The 22,189-nt window shown below is 50.2% G+C and overlaps 1 protein-coding gene across 2 annotated transcripts in view; it reads left to right on the forward strand.

Moving 5' to 3' along the window:
* The window catches only part of Supt5h (SPT5 homolog, DSIF elongation factor subunit), a 27,062-nt gene extending 7,390 nt beyond the window's left edge, over positions 1-19,672 (forward strand). The window contains exons 3-30 of one of the 2 annotated variants that reach the window (XM_005371289.3): positions 1,410-1,572; positions 2,277-2,342; positions 2,906-2,917; positions 3,301-3,370; positions 3,488-3,556; positions 3,651-3,716; positions 3,913-3,943; positions 4,257-4,325; positions 6,301-6,552; positions 8,464-8,553; positions 8,651-8,721; positions 9,772-9,877; positions 10,022-10,115; positions 10,206-10,342; positions 12,215-12,370; positions 12,472-12,618; positions 13,500-13,646; positions 13,737-13,862; positions 14,723-14,807; positions 15,050-15,160; positions 15,294-15,396; positions 15,502-15,629; positions 15,715-15,820; positions 16,162-16,320; positions 16,425-16,593; positions 16,690-16,893; positions 19,103-19,198; positions 19,285-19,672. In XM_005371289.3, the coding sequence (XP_005371346.1) occupies positions 1,410-1,572; positions 2,277-2,342; positions 2,906-2,917; positions 3,301-3,370; positions 3,488-3,556; positions 3,651-3,716; positions 3,913-3,943; positions 4,257-4,325; positions 6,301-6,552; positions 8,464-8,553; positions 8,651-8,721; positions 9,772-9,877; positions 10,022-10,115; positions 10,206-10,342; positions 12,215-12,370; positions 12,472-12,618; positions 13,500-13,646; positions 13,737-13,862; positions 14,723-14,807; positions 15,050-15,160; positions 15,294-15,396; positions 15,502-15,629; positions 15,715-15,820; positions 16,162-16,320; positions 16,425-16,593; positions 16,690-16,893; positions 19,103-19,198; positions 19,285-19,431 (3,180 nt within the window). In that variant the 3' untranslated portion in view covers positions 19,432-19,672. The remainder of the gene's footprint in view (positions 1-1,409; positions 1,573-2,276; positions 2,343-2,905; positions 2,918-3,300; positions 3,371-3,487; positions 3,557-3,650; positions 3,717-3,912; positions 3,944-4,256; positions 4,326-6,300; positions 6,553-8,463; positions 8,554-8,650; positions 8,722-9,771; positions 9,878-10,021; positions 10,116-10,205; positions 10,343-12,214; positions 12,371-12,471; positions 12,619-13,499; positions 13,647-13,736; positions 13,863-14,722; positions 14,808-15,049; positions 15,161-15,293; positions 15,397-15,501; positions 15,630-15,714; positions 15,821-16,161; positions 16,321-16,424; positions 16,594-16,689; positions 16,894-19,102; positions 19,199-19,284) is intronic. The other variant, XM_005371290.3, reaches the window with a different exon arrangement.
* Positions 19,673-22,189: the final 2,517 nt, after the last annotated feature.

The following is a 22,189-nucleotide window of genomic DNA, read 5'->3' on the forward strand; positions in this document are numbered from 1 at the left end:
TGAGTTCGAGGCCAGCCTGGTCTACAAAGGGAGTTCCAGGACAGGCTCCAAAGCTACAGAGAAACCCTGTCTCGAAAAAACAAACAAAAAACAAAACAAAAAAAAAAAAACAAAACAAAAAGAATGATGCTCGGGCAGTAGAGTTTGTGTGGATCTGTTTGTGACTGGTACAGGAACAGTGCTGTGAGATATTTGTACTCTGTGATGTATGTGCTGATCGGTGTGATAAAAAGCTGAGTGGCCAATAACTAGGCAGGAGGTATAGGTGGGACTTCCAAGGCGAGAAAGGAAGAGGAGATGAATCTAGGTGCAAGAGAGACACGGAATGAGTCAGACATACACAGAATGGGAAAGAGGTCACTATAAATGGGCTAATTAAGTTAGAAGAGCTAGTGGGACAACCCTAAGCTAAGACTGAGCTTTCGTAATAAGTCTCTGTGTGGTTATTTGTGAGCTGGTGGCCCAAAGAAACATCTGTTTATAGAACAGGCATTAGAAACCTGGGGGTGGGGAGTGACGACGCTCCAGAGAAAGCCAAGGCAAGGATCCAGTATTGAAGGGCAGCATGGTGGCCTAGACTTGGGATGTGGAGGGATTGGAGCAGTGACATTCACAGGCAGAAAGGGTCAGAATCTGGTGCCTTCAGGGAGCTGGAGCCAGCATAGCTCTGGGGAGAGCACTATGGTCACAATGGGACGTGGCATATCCAGAGAATATTAGGGAGGCAACTCAGAGGCTGCTGCTTGTGGGTAGTGGGCTCTGTTTCTGGGAAAAAGTGGAGAAGTAGAGGAATTGGGGGCATCAGCAGCAGATATGGGAGCTGAGGTAATGCAAGGTAAGTGGCCCAGTGAGAGAGGTGTGGGAGGAAGGAGAATCATGTCCCTAGACAGAGCACTAGGTCCATCTAAAGCTGCTTGTAAGAAGTGAGTGGAAGCCAGGTGTGGCTTATACCTATAGTGCACTGCTTGGGAAACAGAGAGAGGAGGATGCCACAAGTTCAAGGCTAGCTTAGACTTAGTTCCAAGGCAGTCTGCATCACCAGAAGTAGCACATTGACCTTTAGATTCGTTTTAGAGGAAGTGCAAGGGAAAGCCATTGCTGAATATTAAGCGCCTGAAACAGATCCAGGAGGCAGGAGCAGGACTCTTACAGGAAGCATGGAGATGAGGGCTAAGGACCAAGTCCCAAGGAACTGCCACTTAATGGCCCTTGGGACAAGGGATCCAGTAAAAGTATTGGCTCCCAGGAGTTGGTTGGGTGGCTGGAACATGGCTGACCTGTCACTTGATTTAGGACAGTAACCAGAGGCCTGGTCAGATTGGGACTGTGGGGGCAGTTTGGACGTCTGTCTGTGACATTGACATAAGGGTTTCTGGATCTGGTGCTCCAACTCTGCTTGACCCCTATAGGCAGAGGATGAACGACGGAGTGCAGCAGGCAGTGAAAAGGAGGAGGAGCCTGAGGAAGAGGAGGAGGAGGAAGAAGAGGAATACGATGAGGAAGAGGAGGAGGAAGATGATGACCGGCCCCCGAAGAAACCACGCCATGGAGGCTTCATTTTGGATGAGGCTGGTATGTCATAGGGCCTGGAAGTGTGGAGCAAGCTTGAAGAGTACACAAGACATGAGGTAGTCTGGCTCTAGTTTGTGTTTGTGTACATGCATGTGATGGAGTGGGGATTGACTCTTCCACATCATTACCCTTTGCTGAGCCACCCCCTAGACCCTCACTGGTAGATTCTAGGTAAGCGCTGTATCCACTGAGCCATACTCAGAATACTCTCAGAGACAGAATCTTGTTAAATTGGTCAGGCTGGCCTTGAACTGATAGTGTAGCCTAAGTTGGTTTTGAACTTGTAATTTTCTGCTTAGCTTCTCATGTAGTTGGGGTGACTGGCCTATACTATGGGGCCAGATATAGAATACTGGGGTTACAGCATTCCATGCCAGCTCTGGTCGTAATTTTTTAGAAGGAATATGTGTGGTTGATGTGGAGTGGAGGAAATGGCCTTTAGAGTTAGGTGGATTCATGTTGTACCTCCACTCTGGACTGGTTTGTGATATGACCTCTTGTACGTTCCTTTCTGAGCCTCTGTTCAGGTCTGTGGATTTCTGAGGCTTGTCTCCCAGAGTGAATGTTTCAGTCTTGGAGCTGTTCTGCTCACAGAACTCCTCTTGCCTCTATCTCCTGAGTGCTGGGATTAACGGTGTGTGCCACCACTGCCTGGCTTGAGGTCACCTTCTACCTCTGCTGACTGCCTGACTTTTCCATTTCAGATGTAGATGATGAGTATGAGGATGAGGACCAGTGGGAAGATGGAGCGGAAGACATCCTGGAGAAAGGTGTGTGTGGGACCTGCCTGCAAGACCACGTTGGGTGCGGGTTGTGCCTGGGAGGGTGCTTTTAAGCCCTTCCCCATACCCCATGCCCTGCAAACACCCCAATCCTCACTCTCTTCACCTTGCTTCTTTCTGTCCTTGCCAGAGAGACGGCTCCCCAAACCTTTTTCCTTTTAGGCCCATGAGTGGGGGTGAGGACGGGACTATTGAATGGGTGGTGGTGTGGGGAGAATATTCTGGGTATCCCTTTTGTGGGGTGTAGGGTGGGTGGACTCTGTCCCGCAATACCCCCCACTTGCTGGGCCAGTGCCCCTTCCCTGTTATTTTCCGTTCTGTGCGCCTCATACATTTCGGCTTCTCCCCACCCACCTGGTGCCTGGCCTTTACTTTTGGTTTTTGACCTTCCTGTGTCCCTCCCTCCGCCCCACCCCATTGGTTGATTTTGCTGCTATAATTTGGCTCATACTTTGTCTACCCTGCCCACCACCACCACCACCACCACCACCACCACCACCACCACCACCACCACCACCACCACCACCACCTTCTCCTCTTCCTCCAAGTAGAAGAGATTGAAGGTAAGAACTGGGCAAGTGTGGTTTGTGGCTCTTCTCCCATATCCTATGTGGCCCTGGGGCTGTGACTCACATGGGTGCAGGGATAGGCAGTCTTGGGTGTCTGACCCTAGGAAGCTTATACATGTCTGTGTCCAGAAGCCAAGATGTAGTTAGTATAGGCGAGAGTATGAGGTCGGGGAGCCCAGGCCGTGCTTAGATGGTGACTGTGAGGGGGAGAACCCCTGAGCACATGTGATGAGAAGTGGGAGTTGAGTAGGACAGAGGATGGGGGACCATGGTGGGGGTATCCTCAGCTAGATGTCTCCTTGCCCCAGGGCCAGGTCTGGCCCCTGGACTCCCCAAGCCCATTTCCCTCCTGACTTTCCCCGCACCTCTGTTTCCAGCCTCCAACATTGATAATGTTGTCCTGGATGAAGACCGCTCTGGGGCTCGTCGTCTGCAGAATCTCTGGAGGTGAGCAAGTGAGGAGACCTGGGTGGGAACCAGCTTCCTAGGACAGATGTGGGGCAGGTCGGCCTGCCCTCCCGTCTTCCACGTTCTTTCATGTCTGCTTTCCCCCTCCTACCTCAGGGACCAGAGAGAAGAAGAACTGGGCGAGTATTATATGAAGAAGTATGCAAAATCATCTGTGGGAGAGACGTAAGTGCCTTGTGGGCGTAGGCAGCCCTGGGTGGAAAGCTGATGCGGTCTGGTGGGGTGACAGCATTCCCTCCCAACACTGTTCTTCCTCTAGGGTGTATGGAGGGTCTGATGAGCTCTCAGACGACATCACCCAGCAGCAGCTGCTCCCAGGAGTCAAGTAAGAGAGTGGGAGAAGGGTAGAAGTCCAGTGGTGGGAATCCCATATGGGATCCAGACATACACAAGGGTGGGGAAAGGAAGACCCCTGTGTGCGGTCGATGAGAGTGGGGCCCTGGGCTGGAGGGGAAGATGGTGTGGATCGTGTCTTACTGAGGAGACTTGGTAACCTGTCTTCATTTTCCTGTGCTGTGTAGGGACCCCAACCTGTGGACTGTCAAGTGTAAGGTGTGTGTTCTAGCCTTGGGCTGCTGTAAGGGAGGACCATTTATCTTCTCTGGATCTTCTTGGGAAGCGAGTCTCTTGGTCCCTCTGTAGCTGCCTCTCTATGCCCCTTTTCCTGTCTCTCTCTCCACCCCACTTTTTGTCTCCTTCTTCCCTCTTCTACTCTCATCCCCCTTAGTGTTTTTTCCTCGCAGCCCATCTCTCTCCTGCTTCACCTTCCTGCCCTCTACCTGCCCCTGCCCCTTTTGTTTTCTGCCAGTTTTCTTGTGTCCTGCTCTTTTCCTCTTCAGGTCTCCAAATCCACCTCTCTTTCCAGATTGGGGAGGAACGAGCCACAGCAATTTCCTTGATGCGCAAATTCATCGCTTACCAGTTCACAGATACAGTAAGTAAGGGCAGACTGCTGTGTGGAGCAGGGCTAAGCCAGGTGCAAGACGTTTATAGACACTAAGTACCCTAGGGTAAGCAGAGCAGTGAGCGAGCGAGCAGATGAGCCAGAACAGGGAATAAGACCGCTTTGCCTACCTGGGACTTTGTTTTTGTTGGTGGTGTTTGTTTTTAGCTGGAAAGTCAGCTGTGGGTGATGGTAACTGAACTCTTGCCCTTTTTTTTTTAAAAGATTTATTTATTTATTATATATACAACATTCCTTCCATGTATGTTTACATGCCAGAGGAGGGCGCCAGATCTCAGTACAGATAGTTGTGAGCCACCATGTGGTTGCTGGGAATTGAATTCAGGACCTCTGGAAGAGCAGTCAGTGCTCTTAACCTCTGAGCCACCTCTCCAGCCCAACTCTTGCCCTTTTGGTTGTGAACGTTAGCTTTTAATGACTGAGCCATTCTCCAGCTCTTGTTTTGTTTTGGGGGGTGTGTATATGCATGTGCAGTATTGTCGTGTCTGTGTGTTCACCTGTTGCATGGGTGCACACACCTGTGCATTTGTGACAAAGCCAGAGAGACTATCACATACCTTCCTATTGGTCACTGCCTTGTTCTCTTGAGATAGGGTCTCCCTAAACCTGGAGTTCCTTTTTTTATTTTGTTTTGTTTTTGTTTTTTGGGGGGTAGGTTGGCTGGCTGGCAAACCCCAGAGATCTTCCTGTCTCATTTCATATCTCCCTACCCACTGACTTTTGTTCTAAATGTTATTTATTTTTTTAAATTTATATGCATGTGTTTGCATCTGCTTGTCTATGTATGCACCATGTGGGTACGGTGCTCACACAGGTCAGAGCTAGATGTGTAGGAGGTTATGAGTCACTGAGAACTGAACCCAGGCCCTCTGCAAGAGCGTTCAATGCTCTTAACTGCTGAGCCATCTCTCCAGCCCAATCCTCCCCCTCGACTTTTTACATGTTGCTAGGGATCCAAATTCAGGCCCTCGTGCTTGTGAAGCAAATGCTCTTAATGAGTGAACTGTCTCTCTAGTGCTCTCTGTGTATAAGTGTGTAAATTAAAACCTTTTGTCAGGGCTATGGAGATGTCTCTTTAGTTAAGAATGTGCATTGTTCTTGCAGAGGACTAGAATTTGATTCCTAGTCTTCATATCAGGCAGCTCAATCACACAACCGCTTGTAACTCCTGGAGATCTGATACTTCTCAGACCTCTTCAGACACATATACAGATATCCATGTATACAAAAATAATCATATCTTTTGTTTTATTTAATTTGTTTACTGTTTTTGGTTTTGGTTTTTTTGAGACAGGGTTTCTGTGTCACAGTCCTGGCTGTCCTGGAACTTGCTTCGTAGACCAGGCTGACCTCAAACTCACAGAGATCCACCTGCCTCTGCCTCCCAAGTTGGGGGGGTCGGCCACTAAAAGGCATGCATTACCACTGCCTGACCAAAATTTTTATTTATTAATGGTAGCCCCAAAATATTAGCACTTGGGAGACTAGCAGGAGGATTAGGCCAGGCGGTGGTGATGCACACCTTTAATCCCAGCACTCGGGAGGCAGAGACAGGAGGATCTCTGTGAGTCTACAGAGTGATTTCCAGAACAGCCAGGCTACACAGAGGAGAAACCCTCTCTCGAAAAACCAAAAAGAAAAAGAAAGAAAAGAAAGTTAGCACCACTAGTGGCCACTCCCCATTCCTACTAGCCCCTCACTATTTTTTCATGGTCGCACTGTGCTTTGCAGTGTAGTTAAACAATAACATAATCAGTCCCTTGCCAGACATGCTAGTATTAAAGAGGTGGAGGCAGGGAACAAGGATTTGAGGCAGCTTGGAATAAAACTTGAGTCATTTTTAAAGCTTCCGTTGTGGTTGCTGTGACCATCCCAGTGTCCATGCCACTGTGGTGGTGTGCTTCTGTGGACTGTTGCTAGCCATGTTTCCCACCTTTGTCTCCAGCCTCTGCAGATTAAGTCAGTGGTTGCTCCAGAGCACGTGAAGGGCTACATCTACGTGGAGGCCTACAAGCAAACCCATGTGAAGCAGGCCATTGAGGGTGTGGGCAACCTGCGGCTTGGCTACTGGAACCAGCAGATGGTGCCCATCAAGGAGATGACTGATGTGCTCAAGGTGGTGAAGGAGGTGGCCAACCTGAAGCCAAAGTCCTGGGTCCGCCTCAAGCGAGGCATCTACAAAGACGACATTGCTCAGGTGGGAGGCGATGGAGCAGCTGAGTGGGCCAGGTTTCTGTACACTGCCCTCTTTTCTTCCACCTCCCTTTCCAAGAGTCAAGAACAGCCTTCCCTCAGAGTAGGAAAATAAGGTGAGGGTTTAGCTCAAGGCACACAGGAGCTGGATGCCTGTTGTTAGGACAGTCAAAGGCAAGTTGAGTAAAGACCGAGGAAAGGGAGTGATGATGAGCCGCGGGGAGTGTGGGGGAGAAGGCAGTCATGTGAGGTAGATGCCTGAACCTAGAGAGGTGGCTCTGTGGTTAAGAATATCAGTTGTGCTTCTAGAGGGCCTGGGTTTGATTCCCAGCACTTCATGGTTCACAACCTTCTGTAATTCCAGTCCCTGGGGATCTCATGCCCTCTGGCCTCTGAGGAGACCAGGACCAACATGATACAGGCACACATGGTGGGGGATCACCACCCCCCACATGCAAGATAAATAAAATCAAGATGTCTAGAGCAGGGAGTAAGAGATACAGAACTGAGTTTGGAGGTGACAGACCTTATAGTCCATTGTAGGTTCTTTTGTTTGTTTTGTTTTGTTGAGACAGGGTTGCTCTTTGTAGCCTTGGCTGGCCTGAAACTTAACTATATAGTCCAGGCTGACCTCAGATTCACAGAGATCTGCCTACCTCTGCCTCTGGAGTGCTGGGATTAAAGACTGTAACTTTGTCACTGGAGGGAGATGGGAGGGTTCTAGGGAATATAGTCCAATTGTTAAAAGTTCTTAGGCAATGGCAAGCGAACCTAGGGCCTTACACATTCTTGGCACATGTTCTCCAAGCTGAACCACACACCATCCCCCACATTCATCCAGGCAAATGCTCTACTGCTTCTCCCAGCTGGGAGGTTGGGGTCTTAAAGTTCATAGCTGAGGGGATTGCGAGTGTGTAAGAATGAAGGAATTGAGAAGGGCTGCCAGGGCTTCTAAACTGATAGTTGCCTGCTTTGCTTGCATGAGGCTGTGGGTTTGATCCCTTGCACTTGGGTGGTGGGTGGAATGGAAAAGGAAGGACTGGGACTGTAGTTCAGTTGGTGTTGGTGGAGGGCTTGCCTAGAATGTAGGAGGCTCTGACTTCAGTTTTCAGTTCTATATAAAACCAGGCATGGCGGTTCATGCCTATAATCCCAGGATTCAGGTGGTGTAGAGGAGGAGAGTCAAAAGCCCATGGTCATCCTCAGCTATTCAGCAAGTTTAAAGCTATTCTTGGCTCTGTGAGACCCTGTCTTTATTCAGTACAGGGTTTCTCTGTGTAACAGCCCTAGCTGTCCTGGAACTAGCTCTTATAGACCAGGCTGGCTTCGAACTCACAGGGATCTGCCTGCCTTTGCCTCCCAAGTGCTGGGAGTAAAGGCTTGCGCCACCACCACCCAGCTAAGACCCTGTCTTTAAAGATAAGAAAATTACTTTTGGCCGGGCAGTGGTGATGCACGCCTTTAATCCCAGCACTCGGGAGGCTAGAGGCAGGTGGATCTCTGTGAGTTAGAGGCCAGCCTGGTCTACAAGAGCTAGTGCCAGGACAGGCTCCAAAGCTACAGAGAAACCCTGTCTCGGAAAAACTAAAAAAAAGAAAAAAAAGAAAATTACTTTTGATTGTGGCCTGAGCAGAATCAAGTGGGAGGCTTTGGGAAAGAGGGGCACTTTGGAGAAAACGGCCATTAGGCTGTGGTCTTGTGTTTGTAGGACCTTTCATTTATCCAAGTGGGGAAGGCAGATGGGTGGTGTATGTTCATTTCTAGTGCTAAGAAGTTTTGGACAGGACAGAGTTTGGGGGTTGTGAGCAAGCAGTTCTCTTCCATGTCCTTCTCTGGCCGCTTTAGTGCCTTCCTTTCAGGTTGCTGGGGTCATTGCTGTCCAGCTGAGCCCTGCTGACCTGCTGCTTTCTCCCAGGTGGACTACGTTGAGCCCAGCCAGAACACCATCTCCCTCAAGATGATCCCACGCATCGACTATGACCGCATCAAAGCCCGCATGAGCTTGGTACTCTAAGCTGTGGTGCCTTTTGGGGGAACACTGTATCCTTGCTAGTGGCCAGCCCTCCCTCACCTCTCCCTTGTGTGGCCTTTGTTCTCCCCAGAAAGACTGGTTTGCCAAAAGGAAGAAGTTCAAGCGGCCTCCACAGAGGCTCTTTGATGCTGAGAAGATCAGGTGAGCATGCCGAGGGACCAGGCTTGGCTGTTGGTTGTGTGGCACAGTGTGCTTTGGTGGTCTCTTCAGGACAGTCCCCCTCGGGTGCATTGTGTGAACACTTAGCTGGGCAGCCTAGCCTCAGGCAGGTGCTTTCTATCTTGGACCTCAGTTTCCTCTGCTGCAGATTGATTTCCTTTTCTTTTTTGGTCGTGAGGATTGAGTGGCAGGTCCCATGCGTGCTAAGTAAGCACTCTGCCTCTGAGCCATATCCTAGTCTGTTGCATGTTACTAATAGTAATGAACTACCCCAGCCTCCATTGCTGTGCGTATATGTTTGGGACTGGCTGGGGTTCCTGGTGACAGGAAAAAGAGGGGACAGGAGTTTTTCTAGTCCTGCTCTGTAACCCGCTATGTCTGAGGAAGTCAGGAAGATTTTTGGTTTGGTGCTAGGATGGAACTTAGGGCATTGGGCATATTGTCCACATATGCCATGCTCAGCAGAGGGCATCAGAACACACTGCTCCCTTTGCCCAGACTCCCTTTGTGGCAAAGATGGCAGAGGAAACAGACACTCAAACATTCCTCTAGAGTGGCCACCATCTTTCCATATTGGAGTCCTAAGCCAAGTGCTTGACCCCTGTATGCAGGGTGAGGGTCCCTGGCAAGTCTGGTCTGGAGTTAGGGCCTAGGATTAGCTTCTGTCCACCTGCCTTGCTCTCAGCCATCTTGAGTCCATCTTCCCTCAGGTAGAGAGTGAGGCCCTGCTTCTGAGGGCTTGGGGGCATCTGCACAGCTGTGAACATGCAGCGACCCTTGCCCCTGCCCTTCAAGAGTAAAGCTTATTTCATCCATGTTTCTGAGAACCTGCTGTATGCCCAGCACTCACTGTCCAGCCGCTCTGCCCTGCTCTGCCGATTACTAAGGCAGGAGTTCCTTCATTAGCTGACTTTTGGGTGTGAAAAGTCATTTAAGCCACCAGAGTTGTGACCTGCAGAGTCATGAACCCCTTTTCCATCCAGAAAAAGGCTTACACCCCTCCTTACCAGTTCTGTCTCCTCTGAATTTCAGGTCTTTGGGGGGTGATGTTGCCTCTGATGGTGACTTCCTCATCTTCGAGGGGAACCGTTACAGCCGGAAGGGCTTCCTGTTCAAGAGCTTCGCCATGTCTGCTGTGGTGAGGCCCAGTGGGCAGTGCTCATGGGGCGGTGCAGCTCCTTTCCTCCTGGAGCCGTGCTCTCCAGTGGTTTGTCCTGGGCAGGGGCGCTTGCTGTTGGTAATACTGACCCTGTCCATCCCTTCCCTTCACCCTGGCTATCAGATTACAGAGGGTGTGAAGCCCACCCTATCAGAACTGGAAAAGTTTGAAGATCAGCCTGAGGGTATCGACCTGGAAGTGGTGACTGAAGGCACAGGTATCTGGTTCTGGCCTCACGCCTGGCCAAGGAGGAGGGTGGCCCTGGAGACGGCTGCCCAGTCAGCCCTACACTGTTCTGTTCCCTCAGGGAAGGAGCGGGAGCACAATTTCCAGCCTGGGGACAATGTGGAGGTGTGCGAGGGTGAGCTCATCAACTTGCAAGGCAAGGTTCTCAGTGTGGACGGCAACAAGATTACCATAATGCCCAAGCATGAGGACCTCAAGGTAACACCACAGGGCTGGCCGTGTCTGGTCATGGCAGGTTATGTAGGTCCAGACAGTGGTTTCTGTCCTCAAGGAGGACATGTCTGGATCTTTTTCTGTCTCCTTGTGCTAATGGTTTGCTTAGTATTCAGGCCTACTTTCTGTGACTGGGAAATTCCGCAGGTGTTCCATTGTTTCTCAGGCCTGATTCTGCCTGTCTGTAGGGGACTTTGTGGGTATAGGCTGTGCCCTGGGCTGTCCTGCTTGTGAGTAAGGACAGCCCGATAGTGACGTGCACTGATGTGTAGCTGCTTAGAGGAGAGGAAGAATGCATCCAAGGGTGCCCCCCACTTTCCTCTTTGGTGCCTATGTGTGGTACTGGGAACACAGGGCTTTGCTCATGCTAGATAAATGCCCTACCTCATAGCCTCACCCCAACCCCTCACTGGTGGCTTCTATCACTGAGTCATATTCTTTGAGCTCCTCCCTATAGCCCTGGCTGTTCTGGAACTTACTGTAGACCAGGCTGGCCTTGAAATTACAAGATCCTTCTGCCTCTGCCTGGGATTAAAGGTGTGTACCACCACTGCCTGGCCCGTTTTTGTTTTTGTTTCTTTGTGCTCTTACTTATTTTGTGTGTGCATATACAATAGCACATTTGGAGATGGGAGTCTATTCCCTCATTCACCGGTCTTTACTTGGGATTGAACTCATGTTGGCAGACTTGGCTCAAGCTCCCTTACCACTGAATCATCTTGCTTTTTTTTTTTTTTTTTTTGAATCAGGGTCTCGTTCTGTAGCTCTCTAGCTCTGGCTGGACCAGAACTCACTCTATAGACAAGGCCAGTCTTTTAATTCACAGAAATCTGCCTACTTCTGTCGCCCAAGTGATAGGATTAAAGGCATTTGCCACCATGCCCAGCCTCTTTTTACTTTAAAAAATTGAATTTAATCATTGTGTATGTATATGGAGGGCAGGGATAGAGCTCGGGTTGTCAGCCTTGGCTCCCTTATTCAGCCTGAGCCTGAGCCATCTCACTGGTTCTTTTTTTTACTTTTTTTTTTTTTTAAGATTTATTTATTATGCATACAGTGTTCTGCCAGCATGTATGCCTGCAGGCCAGAAGACAGCACCAGATCTCATTACAGATGGCTGTGAGCCACCATGTGTTTGCTGGGATTTGAACTGGGTTCTCTGAAAGAACACCCTGCTCTTAACCTCTGAGCCATCTCTCTAGCTCCCTCTTTTTACTTTTTGAGTCAGGGACTTGCTAAATTATCTAAGCCAACCTTGAACCTGTGGTCTTCCTGCCTCCTCCTCTCTAGTAAGCTGACTGGCTTGTAACACTAGGTCCCCTTTATGGGATATTTCCTGATGTATTGTTGAAGGACTGACTTTGAGTCTGCTGTGGCTTGATGACATTGTCTGTGTTGGTTGTTTCTGAGGAGTAGCATGCCTGGGTCACATTGGGTTTAGGGTTTGACTATGGAGCAACCTAGGTCAATGCCTGCTGTCAGTCACAGAGGTGTGTGACTGTGTGTATGAGGAGCTATTGGTGCCAATATACAGAGTCTTGGGCTAGGGAATGGCATCAAAATACTGGTCCAAGAGAGTTCCATGTATTTGAGGACAAGCTACCTGTGAGTTCAGGCATATGCGTGTGTTTCATGGCCTGGTCCTCTCTGTGGTAAAGGGTTGTCCAGCTCAAAGTCCTGCCTGGGACAGCTATCTCTGGAGGACCAATGCAAGTGTCTCAGGTAGGCTCAGGTTGGGTGGTGGGGAAGCTAAAGTGGATGTCCAGCTCTCATGAGACTGAGATGATGCTAAAAGTGAATAGGGCAGGTGACTCGTTTCTGTTACATAGTCATTGTCCCCATGGCCAAATCTTCCAGGACATGCTTGAGTTCCCAGCCCAGGAACTTCGGAAGTACTTCAAGATGGGGGACCATGTAAAAGTGATTGCTGGCCGATTTGAGGGTGATACAGGTCTCATTGTGAGGGTGGAGGAGAACTTTGTCATTCTCTTCTCAGACCTCACCATGCATGAGGTAAGTGCCTGGAAGAACATCACAGCATCATTGGTACAAGAGGAGACCCTGGTACTTAGTTCCCTGGGGCCTGCCTCACCCCTTCCGCTGTCTTTCCACAGTTGAAGGTACTTCCCCGGGACCTGCAGCTGTGCTCAGAGACAGCCTCAGGTGTGGATGTTGGGGGCCAGCATGAGTGGGGTGAGCTGGTGCAGCTGGATCCCCGCACCGTGGGTGTCATCGTGCGGCTAGAGCGAGAAACCTTCCAGGTGTGTCTTTATGATTCTATCCCAAGAGCCCCACCCCACATCCCAGGAGGAAGTAGTGTGGTGACCAAGCTCACAAATTGTGCTGGGTTATAGACCTGGTAAGGCTCTCTGAAGCCTGTCTATGTAATGCTGGCAAGTGGCTTGTCATTTTTCCTGACTGCCTTAAGCTTCACACCTAGTTAGGTGGAGATCTATCTTATCAGCTGAGAAGTTGAATATGTGACCCAGAAGTTGATGCTTTTGCAAAGATGTCATGCTACAATTGCCACACCTCTGCCCTTCCCCATTCCCCCCCTCCCATGTGTGCATTAACATAGTACCTAGGACCCTGAACCTGTCAGCTCTGTTGCTTCTGTACTGTATGACCCTGGCCTCCCGACTTGCCCTCTCAGGGCCACTGTAAGATAGGAACTGTGATTGTGTTCCTCTCAGAGAGAAGTGTGTGAAGTGTTTAGCAGGGTGGGTAATCAGTGGACTCCTCACGCCCCTGATGCTCAGGAAGGTAGAGTCTCCTCCCAAAGAGCCTTTTGTTTCCCCTGTGTAGCTAAGGATGACCTTGAACTGCTCAACTCCTACTTCCACACCGAGTACCAGACTATAGAGTGCCCAGTTGATATGGTGTTGGGAGTCCAACACAACAGAGCTTCATGCATGCTAAGCCAGCACTCAGAACTGAGCGACATCCCAACCCTCCAAAGGATCTTTTGGAATGATCTAGAATGTTTGGCTGACTTTGGTTGGTGCTCTGACTTTGCTCCATGTGCAGTCAGGATGCTGCGTAGGGCTCAGGGTCTCAAGATTGTCTCTCCCAAGGAAGGGACAGCTCACCTCACCACCTCATCCCCTTTCATCCTCTACTACCTCCCCCCCCCCCCCGAAAGGTTCTGAACATGCATGGGAAAGTGGTGACCGTTAGGCACCAGGCCGTGACTCAGAAAAAGGACAACCGCTTCGCTGTGGCCCTGGACTCAGATCAGAACAATATCCATGTGAAGGACATTGTCAAGGTCATTGATGGCCCTCACTCAGTAAGTGTCAGCGCTGTTCTCTGGCTGAGTCTAAAAGAGTTGTGGTGGGGTTTGCCCTTCCCTCATGTGACCCCCCTCCCTTCTTCCCAGGGCCGAGAGGGGGAGATCCGCCATCTTTATCGCAGCTTTGCTTTCCTGCACTGCAAGAAGCTAGTAGAGAATGGCGGAATGTTTGTCTGTAAGGCACGGCACCTGGTGTTGGCCGGGGGCTCAAAGGTGAGAACATCAGGAGCAGCAAGACCAGGCTGGTGGGGACTAAGTAGGTGTCACTGCCAAGCCACTGCAGAAGGTGCACAAGGTTTCTCTGAGTCTCGAGCTGCTCTCCTGTCATTTGTCACTCACTTTGTGGGTTGCATGTTGGGTGGTAGACATCCTGAGGAACCTCCACCCTCCTGGATCCGAGGCTGCAGGGTGCAGGGGACAGAGAGGTGGCAGCAGGCTTTCCCTGTCAGGGCTTCCTTCCCTGAGTGCCCCTCTTCTCAGAAGTGATAGTACAGTGCACAGACAGTGACAAGGGGGCTGCTGATTGTGTCACAGCAGGGATCAAGGTGAAGGACTACAGAGCCACCAGTAACTTGGGGACTGCCCTTGCCAGGCTTTGAGATAGGACTGGCAGGAAAGTTGTACAGAACCAGATACTGGAAAGGAAATCTGAAGCAAGATGTGCTAGCACAGGCCGGTAGTACCAGCACTGGGAAGTGAGGCAGGAGGCAGCTGAGCTTAAGGTCAGTTTTGGCTACGTAGTAAATGGAATGCCAGCCTGAGCTATGCAAGACCTTGTCTCAAAAATAAAAGTAAAAAAGCAGACAAGATTTTTACCTGCAACTTGTGTTTTTATGTCAGACTCATTTTGGTTAAGGTGCACATCTTGATGAGGAGAGAGACAGGCCTCTTGTTGGAGAGGCCTATAGAGGCAGAGGGGTGGCACTTCCTCACCAGGAACTTTGTCCCTGGGAAAAGGAAGGCTGGTTGATGGGCTGCCACAAGTAGGATCTAACCTAGTCATTGTGGGGAGGGGGCTTGAGGCCTTTCACCTCTATCTCCTGCCTGGCTGTTCACTTGTTATCCCTCCCTAGCCCCGGGATGTGACCAATTTAACTGTTGGTGGCTTCACTCCTATGAGCCCCCGGATCAGCAGCCCCATGCACCCCAGTGGTGAAGGTGAGATGGGGTCAGAGCTCAGAGATTAGCATGGGGGCAGCCTTGAGTGTTCAGCTTGAAAGCCTTGTGGCCAGAGTGGAGTCAGAGGGCCCTAGAGTGAGGGAGTGGGTGGAGGAGGCCCCTAACACTCTTGGGGTGGCTGAAGCTGGAAGAAAGAAGTTTGAGGGTGTTCCAGCTGTGGGGACAGCATAAGAGGGAAAGGCATAATTCCTGTACCCTCACAACATTCTTCCATCCTACAGGCCAGCATGGTGGCTTTGGTAGCCCAGGTGGTGGCATGAGCAGGGGTCGAGGGCGAAGAGATAACGAGCTCATAGGCCAGACTGTGCGTATCTCCCAGGGACCCTACAAAGGTGAGCCATTGAGTGCGGGGAGTCAGGGGTTATGCTGGGGAGCCCACCTACCTGACTGCCTAACTCCTTCTAGTGCGGGGAGGCAGGGGTTATGCTGGGGAGCCCACCCACCTGACTGCCTAACTCCTTCCAGGCTACATTGGGGTGGTGAAGGACGCCACGGAGTCCACAGCCCGAGTGGAGCTGCACTCAACCTGCCAGACTATCTCTGTAGACCGCCAGCGGCTCACCACGGTGTATGTCTGGGCTTAGGAAAGACAAGTGTGGGGTTGATGGCTGAGCCTAGGGAGGAGCGTGGGCATGCTAGGAATCCCACCCACTCCACTGTTCTGTGTCCACAGCGACTCCCAACGTCCAGGTGGCATGACCTCCACCTATGGACGGACACCCATGTATGGCTCTCAGACACCCATGTATGGCTCTGGTTCACGAACACCCATGTATGGCTCCCAGACACCTTTGCAGGATGGTAAGTATGTCCACAATACTAGGGATGAAGCAGAGGGCTCAGCAGATAGGACAGAATACAGTTCATGCTTCTTTACTTTATCCAGGGAGCCGTACTCCACATTATGGCTCGCAGACGCCCCTGCATGATGGTAGCCGCACTCCTGCTCAGAGTGGAGCTTGGGACCCCAACAACCCGAACACGCCTTCCAGGTGAGGGCCATTTTAGGATGGGCTGTGTTGGCCAGGGTGTAAGTGGTTGTATTTGAGTAGTGTGGTGACTGCTCCAGGCTGGGAATACACTGTCCTGTCCACATCATCAGCCTCAACGTGCAGTTACCCTGTGCCTGGAGACATTGCCAGGTGTGTGATCTGGAGCAGGCAGCCTTGTCCCTCTGCATCATCGACTCAGCTGTGGCATTGCCTTAGCATCAGGAAAGCCTTGTCTGGGGCTTCTGTCCGAATGGAGTTGAGGATCCAGTGTGTAGTGCTGTTCTGCAGGCTTCGTCAGATTTGTTACCACCGTCATTCTCAACAGACTTCTGTCCCACCAGGGCTGAGGAGGAATACGAGTATGCCTTTGACGACGAGCCCACCCCATCCCCACAGGCATATGGGGGAACCCCGAATCCCCAAACACCCGGCTACCCAGACCCATCATCCCCCCAGGTCAATCCACAGTACAACCCGCAGACACCAGGGACGCCAGCCATGTGAGTCCACCAGGGCTGAGCCTGAAAAGCCCTGCACACAGCTGCCCACCGCCCTGCCTCCTACCCTTTCTGTCGGTACCAACACCCCTTTCTTCTGTCTACAGGTACAACACAGACCAGTTCTCCCCCTACGCTGCCCCTTCTCCTCAGGGGTCCTACCAGCCCAGCCCCAGTCCTCAGAGCTACCACCAAGTGGCACCAAGCCCAGCAGGCTATCAGAACACCCATTCCCCGGCCAGCTACCACCCCACACCTTCACCAATGGCCTATCAGGTAAGCTATGTCACAGAAGGCTGTGGACTTCAATGGGCCTCACTTGGAATGGCCAGGCCCAGTGACTGTTCAGACACTGATTCCTGTCTTCTTCAGGCCAGTCCCAGCCCCAGCCCTGTTGGCTACAGTCCGATGACCCCTGGAGCACCTTCTCCTGGAGGCTACAACCCACATACGCCAGGCTCAGGTATTGAGCAGAACTCCAGTGACTGGGTGACCACTGATATCCAGGTGAAGGTGCGAGACACCTATCTGGACACACAAGTAGTGGGGCAGACGGGTGTCATCCGCAGTGTCACGGTAAGTAGGATCCTAGGGGATGGGCAAAGTCCCCCAACTATGTACTTACTTATTTTTGTCTGTGGTGCTATGGATGGAATCCTAGGCCTCATACGTGCTAGGCTAGTGAGCTATATCCCCAACTTATTTGTTTATAGTTTTAGTTTTAACTTTGCAACTCTAATGTCTGGTATGCCGTGATGACAGACAGATATGGAAGGCTGGGTGAATGTGAATCCAGGGGATGGGTAGTTCTGCCTCATGTGCCTGAGGCCTGGGCACCTGGCACACCTGAGCGTGGGGACTTTGGAAAGGTGGACTCAGTAGTGTGCCAAGTGGCTCAGTGAGTTCCCACTCTTTGCACATCCATCCCTGTCTTCCATCCAGTCTCGTCTGGCTAGTCCTTCAGCCTTCAGAAAGCAGTTGTTGTCTGAGCGTGTGTGTTAGGGGTCTGAGGAGGTCTTCATGTTACCCACCTGTTGGCTCAAAGTTGAGCATCAACCCTAGCTTGGGTAACAAAGTCTGTATTTGGGCCTGGAGGTGTTCAGTGCATTCTTACAGGGGGAAACACCTGCGTTCTTTTCCTCGGGAGTCCAACTTTATGTAGAAAGGCTTAAATCCTGTTAACCCTCCAGTAGATGTTCTGATAGGATTGATCAAACACCAAGATCAATGCAGCCCTATACCCTGTCCTCACAGACCTCACCTTGTGTTGGGGTAGAGAGATATGTGCCTAGAGTGGGCAGAATGGCATGAGAAGCTTAGAAGGCTTGAGGAGCAGGGGGAACTGATTTCCCAACTTTGGGAATCAAGGAGGACTTTCTGGAGGAGACATTGAAGCTGAGATCTGAAGGGTGAATAATATGAGTAAATCAGGAACTGGACTTGGTGGCACACACCTTTAATCCCAGTTCTTGGGAGGCAGAGGCAGGTAGATCTCTGATTTTGAGGCCAGCCTGGTCTACAGATTGAGTTCCAGGACAGCCAGGGCTACACAGAGGAAACCCTGTCTCAAAATACAAAACAAAACAAAAAACCAAAAGTAAGCCAAGCAAAGCATGTGCATAGCCTCCAGGGAAGCTGAAGTGTACCCAATGTGGCCAGACTAGAAATGCCCAGGTGGGCTGGGTAGTAGTGGTGCACACCTTTAGTCCCAGGTTCAGGGCCAGAACTACACAGAGAAACCCTGTCTGGAAAACAACAAAAAAGGAATACCCAGGGGGAGGGAAGTTGAGCAGTGAGGCTGGGCTAGATGACAGAGCAGACTGAGCAGCTACGACTGTCCAGAGGGCACTGAGCGGTAGGACCCGATCTATGATGTGGACTTGCTTCTCCATGTTGGAGTAGTATGGCAGGGCGGTAGGGAAGGGAGGAGGAAGGCAAGTGACTGAATGGCAGGGTTCAGAGCAGGGGTGGTGACCATGACCAGGAACTTGGTTCAAGTCAGGGCTGATCCTGAGACCAGGGTTCTAGAGATGAGACTAGTTTGGGACATGCAGAGTCAAATGTTTTGGAAGTTATCTCTCTTTATGCCTGTTTTTCAAGACAGGGTTTCTCTGTGTGACCCTGGCTGTCGAGGAAATCACTCAGATCTCTGCCTACCTCTGTCTTCTGAGTGCAAGGCATGCACTGTCATATTTTAAACTTTCTCTGTTTTGATCTAATTTTGTGTTTTTGGTATTTCAAGACAGGGTTTCTCTGTAGCTTTGGAGCCTGTCCTGGAACTATCTCTAGTAGATCAGGCTGGCCTCAAATTCATAGAGATACATCTGCCTCTGCCTCCTGAGTGCTGGGATTAATTAAAGGTGTGCACCACCACCGCCTGGCTTGTTTGTTTTTTGAGACAAGGTCTCACTATATAGCCATTGGTGACACACACCTTTAATCCCAGCACTGGGGGAGGAGGGGTAGAGGCAGGTGGATCTCTATGAGTTCAAAGCCAGTCTGGCTACACAGAGGAACCCTGTCTCTGGGAGAAAATAAATTAAATAAAACAAACAAACAAAAGATAGTCCAGGCTGGCCTGGAATCCAGAGAGATCCTCTTGCCTCTGGCTCATCTCTGAGGATTTGGGATTAAGGTATGTACTACAACACCTGGCTCTCTTTTGACCTGATTTAGCAGCATTTTAGTGATTCCCTTAGTCACCTTACCTGCTCACCCTAATAGTTTGTGGAGCCTGGAGGGTGGGCTCCTGAGAGCAGTGAGCAGGCTATCCTTCCCTCTGTAGGGAGGCATGTGCTCCGTGTACCTGAAAGACAGTGAGAAGGTGGTCAGCATTTCCAGTGAGCACCTGGAACCCATCACCCCCACCAAGAACAATAAGGTAGGTGGGGCCTTTGGGAGGGTACGGGGGGGGGGGGGGAGGGCATGGCAGCTGCTAGTGGACCTGACACTTACTGTTGCCTCTAGGTGAAAGTGATTCTGGGTGAGGACCGAGAGGCCACCGGGGTCCTACTGAGTATTGATGGTGAGGATGGCATCATCCGAATGGACCTAGAAGACCAGCAGATTAAGATCCTGAACCTCCGCTTCCTAGGGAAGCTCCTGGAGGCCTGAAGCCCAAGTGTGCAGTGCAAGCATGGAGCAAGCAGCCCACCCTCTGGCCTTGCTTGGCCCAGCATGGAACCCTGAGTCTGGAGCAAGCCAGGGTGATCATTCTGTATTTTCTTTTCCTCCTTCCCCGATATTCTCTATACATCAGAGTAGAGTCTGAGAAAGGTTCCTACCTTCTTTCTGCTGCCCCAGCTTGCTTTTGTATTCAGGTCTTTCAATAAAGAGAAGCTATCTGTTTGAAAAATGTGTGTGTTTGTGGGAAGGGTTGTCTTGTTTAAGTGTGGTTATTAAGTTAGGGCAAATAGCTGGATTCCAAGTCTCAGTTTCCCCATCTAGGAAATAATGCCTCTAGGACTCCAAAGGGCTCTTCAGAGGATAGAGAAGACAGGAGAAAGAGGATTAGAGTTGGGCCTTGTGGTTCAAGCTACTCAGAAGACTGGGGGAGGAGGGTCACCAAGTCATAGCCTACGTGGGTAAAGGTCCCATTGAGGAAAACAGGTCTCCTTAGTGTAGCTGTTCTCAATCTGTGGACCTGACCCTTTTGGGAGCGGGGGTTGAACAACTTATTCACAGGGGTCACATATCAGATTCCCTGCATATCAGATATTTACATATGACTCATAACCATCAAAAGTACAGTTACGAAGTAGCACTGAAAATAATTTTATGGCTGGGGGATCACCACAACATGAGGAAATATATTAAAGTTACAGCAGTAGGAAGGTTGAGAACCACTGCTTTGGTAGGGGGGACGGATCTCTATCTCAAAAAGTAAAAGAGCCGCATGGTGGTGGCTCATACCTTTAATCCTAGCACTTAGGAGGTAGATCTCAGAATTTGAGGCCAGCCTGGTCTACAGACTGAATTCCAAGACAACTCCAAAGCTACACAGAAACCCTGTCTTAAAAAAAAAAGTCAAAAGGAAAAGAGCAGGGCATGGTGATGCACATCTTTGATCCCAGAACTCAGGAGGCAAGTCTTTGTGATTTCAAGGCCATCCTGGTCTACATAGTGAGTTCCAGGACAGTCAGAGCTGTATAGTGAGACCCTGGGTGTGGGGTGGAGACCACAGGACTCAGAATGACTCGGCTGGGACACAGCTTTGTGAAGAGTGCTTACACAGTAGGTGTGACACTATGGGTTTAACCCCTGATATAAAAACCCAATTTTAAGAATGGACTGTGCAAAACTTATTCGACCTATGGTGCAGCTCTGTGAAATGCAAGAGAACAAGTCAAGATTCAGATCTATGAAAAGAATCTTTCTTGGCTGCTGGAGCCTGTGGTTGCCAAGTACTCTGATGATGGGTTGCCTCAGCCAGAACAGCCACCAACGACAGTAAGATAGTACACCCAGAGACAGCCAGATGGCTCAGATGGGAAAAATACTTTGCCACCAAGTATGGTGACCTGAATTGAGTTCAATCTTTTTTTTTTTTTTTCCTCTTTATTTTTCTTGAGCAAGGTTTCTCTGTGTAGCCCTGGCTGTCCTGGAACTAGCTCTTTTTTTTTTTTTTGGTTTTTCGAGACAGGGTTTCTCTGTGGCTTTGGAGCCTGTCCTGGAACTAGCTCTGTAGGCTGGGCTCGAACTCACAGAGATCCGCCTGCCTCTGCCTCCCGAGTACTGGGATTAAAGGCGTGCGCAACCATCGCCCGGCTTGGAACTAGCTCTTGTAGGCCAGGCTGACCTCGAACTCACAGAGATCTGCCTACCTCTGCCTCCTGCATATGCCACCACCACGCTGCTGCGGCTCTGGGTTCAATCTTGAGAATCCAAGAGGAAAGGAGAGAACTGACTCCTGCAGGTTGTCCTCTGACCTCCACAGGCATGCTGGGGTATCCTCTCTCCTTAAGTAAATAAACTTAAGATACAACACCTGGTCAGGAAACAGGGCATGCCAGACTGGTCCCCAGGAAGTACCTTAGTAAAACTTGGTGGAGTCCAGAGATGGAAGGTGGGCCTACTATTGTAATTTGTATCTAGTGTACAGCCCTCAAGTGCCAGAAGCAATTGAAGGGCAGCCAGGAGTCTAATTGAAAAGATGAAAATACCAACTTACACTGGATATGTAATTCACATTATCCAGAGTTTTGTGATTGCCTTAAGACAGCTTGCCATATGACTGATAAATTACATCCTGGGGCTGGCTAAGTGAAGATCAACTTTGTTCCCCAGGGACTCTTCCTTCCTCTTGAGCTGCCTGCACTCTGCTGAGCTGTCTCCAGCTCTCCAGTCTTATCTTGAATGCTGAAAGCAGTGAGCTCAGGATTGCTCCTGCAACTCTGATAACTTAGGGACTGGAATGAGCACCCTAACAGAATTAGACTTTGTACCTTACTTTTTCCAATATTTGATAGCCCCAAGTTTTCGAGACAGGGTTTCTCTGTAGCTTTGGAGCCTGTCCTAGAATTAGCTCTTGTAGACTAGGCTGGCCTTGAACTCACAGAGATCAGCCTGCTTCTGCCTCCCTAGTGCTGGGATTAAAGGCATGTGCCATCACTGCCCGGCTCACAAAGACTTTTGTGAACCATATTATAAAGTATTTCAGGGAGCTGGAGAGATAAGGTTAAGAGCACTCTGGCTGTTCCTCTAGAGATCCTGAGTTCAATTCCCAGCAACCACATAAAGGTTCACAAGCATAACGGTTCACAACCATCTGTAATGAGATCTGGTGCCCTCTTCTGGAGTGCAGGCATACATGCAGACAGAACACTACATAATAAACAAATCTTAAAAAAAAAAAATTTCAGATATTGAAGAC

Source organism: Microtus ochrogaster, unplaced genomic scaffold (assembly GCF_000317375.1).
Source record: "Microtus ochrogaster isolate Prairie Vole_2 unplaced genomic scaffold, MicOch1.0 UNK103, whole genome shotgun sequence".
NCBI lineage: Eukaryota > Metazoa > Chordata > Mammalia > Rodentia > Cricetidae > Microtus > Microtus ochrogaster.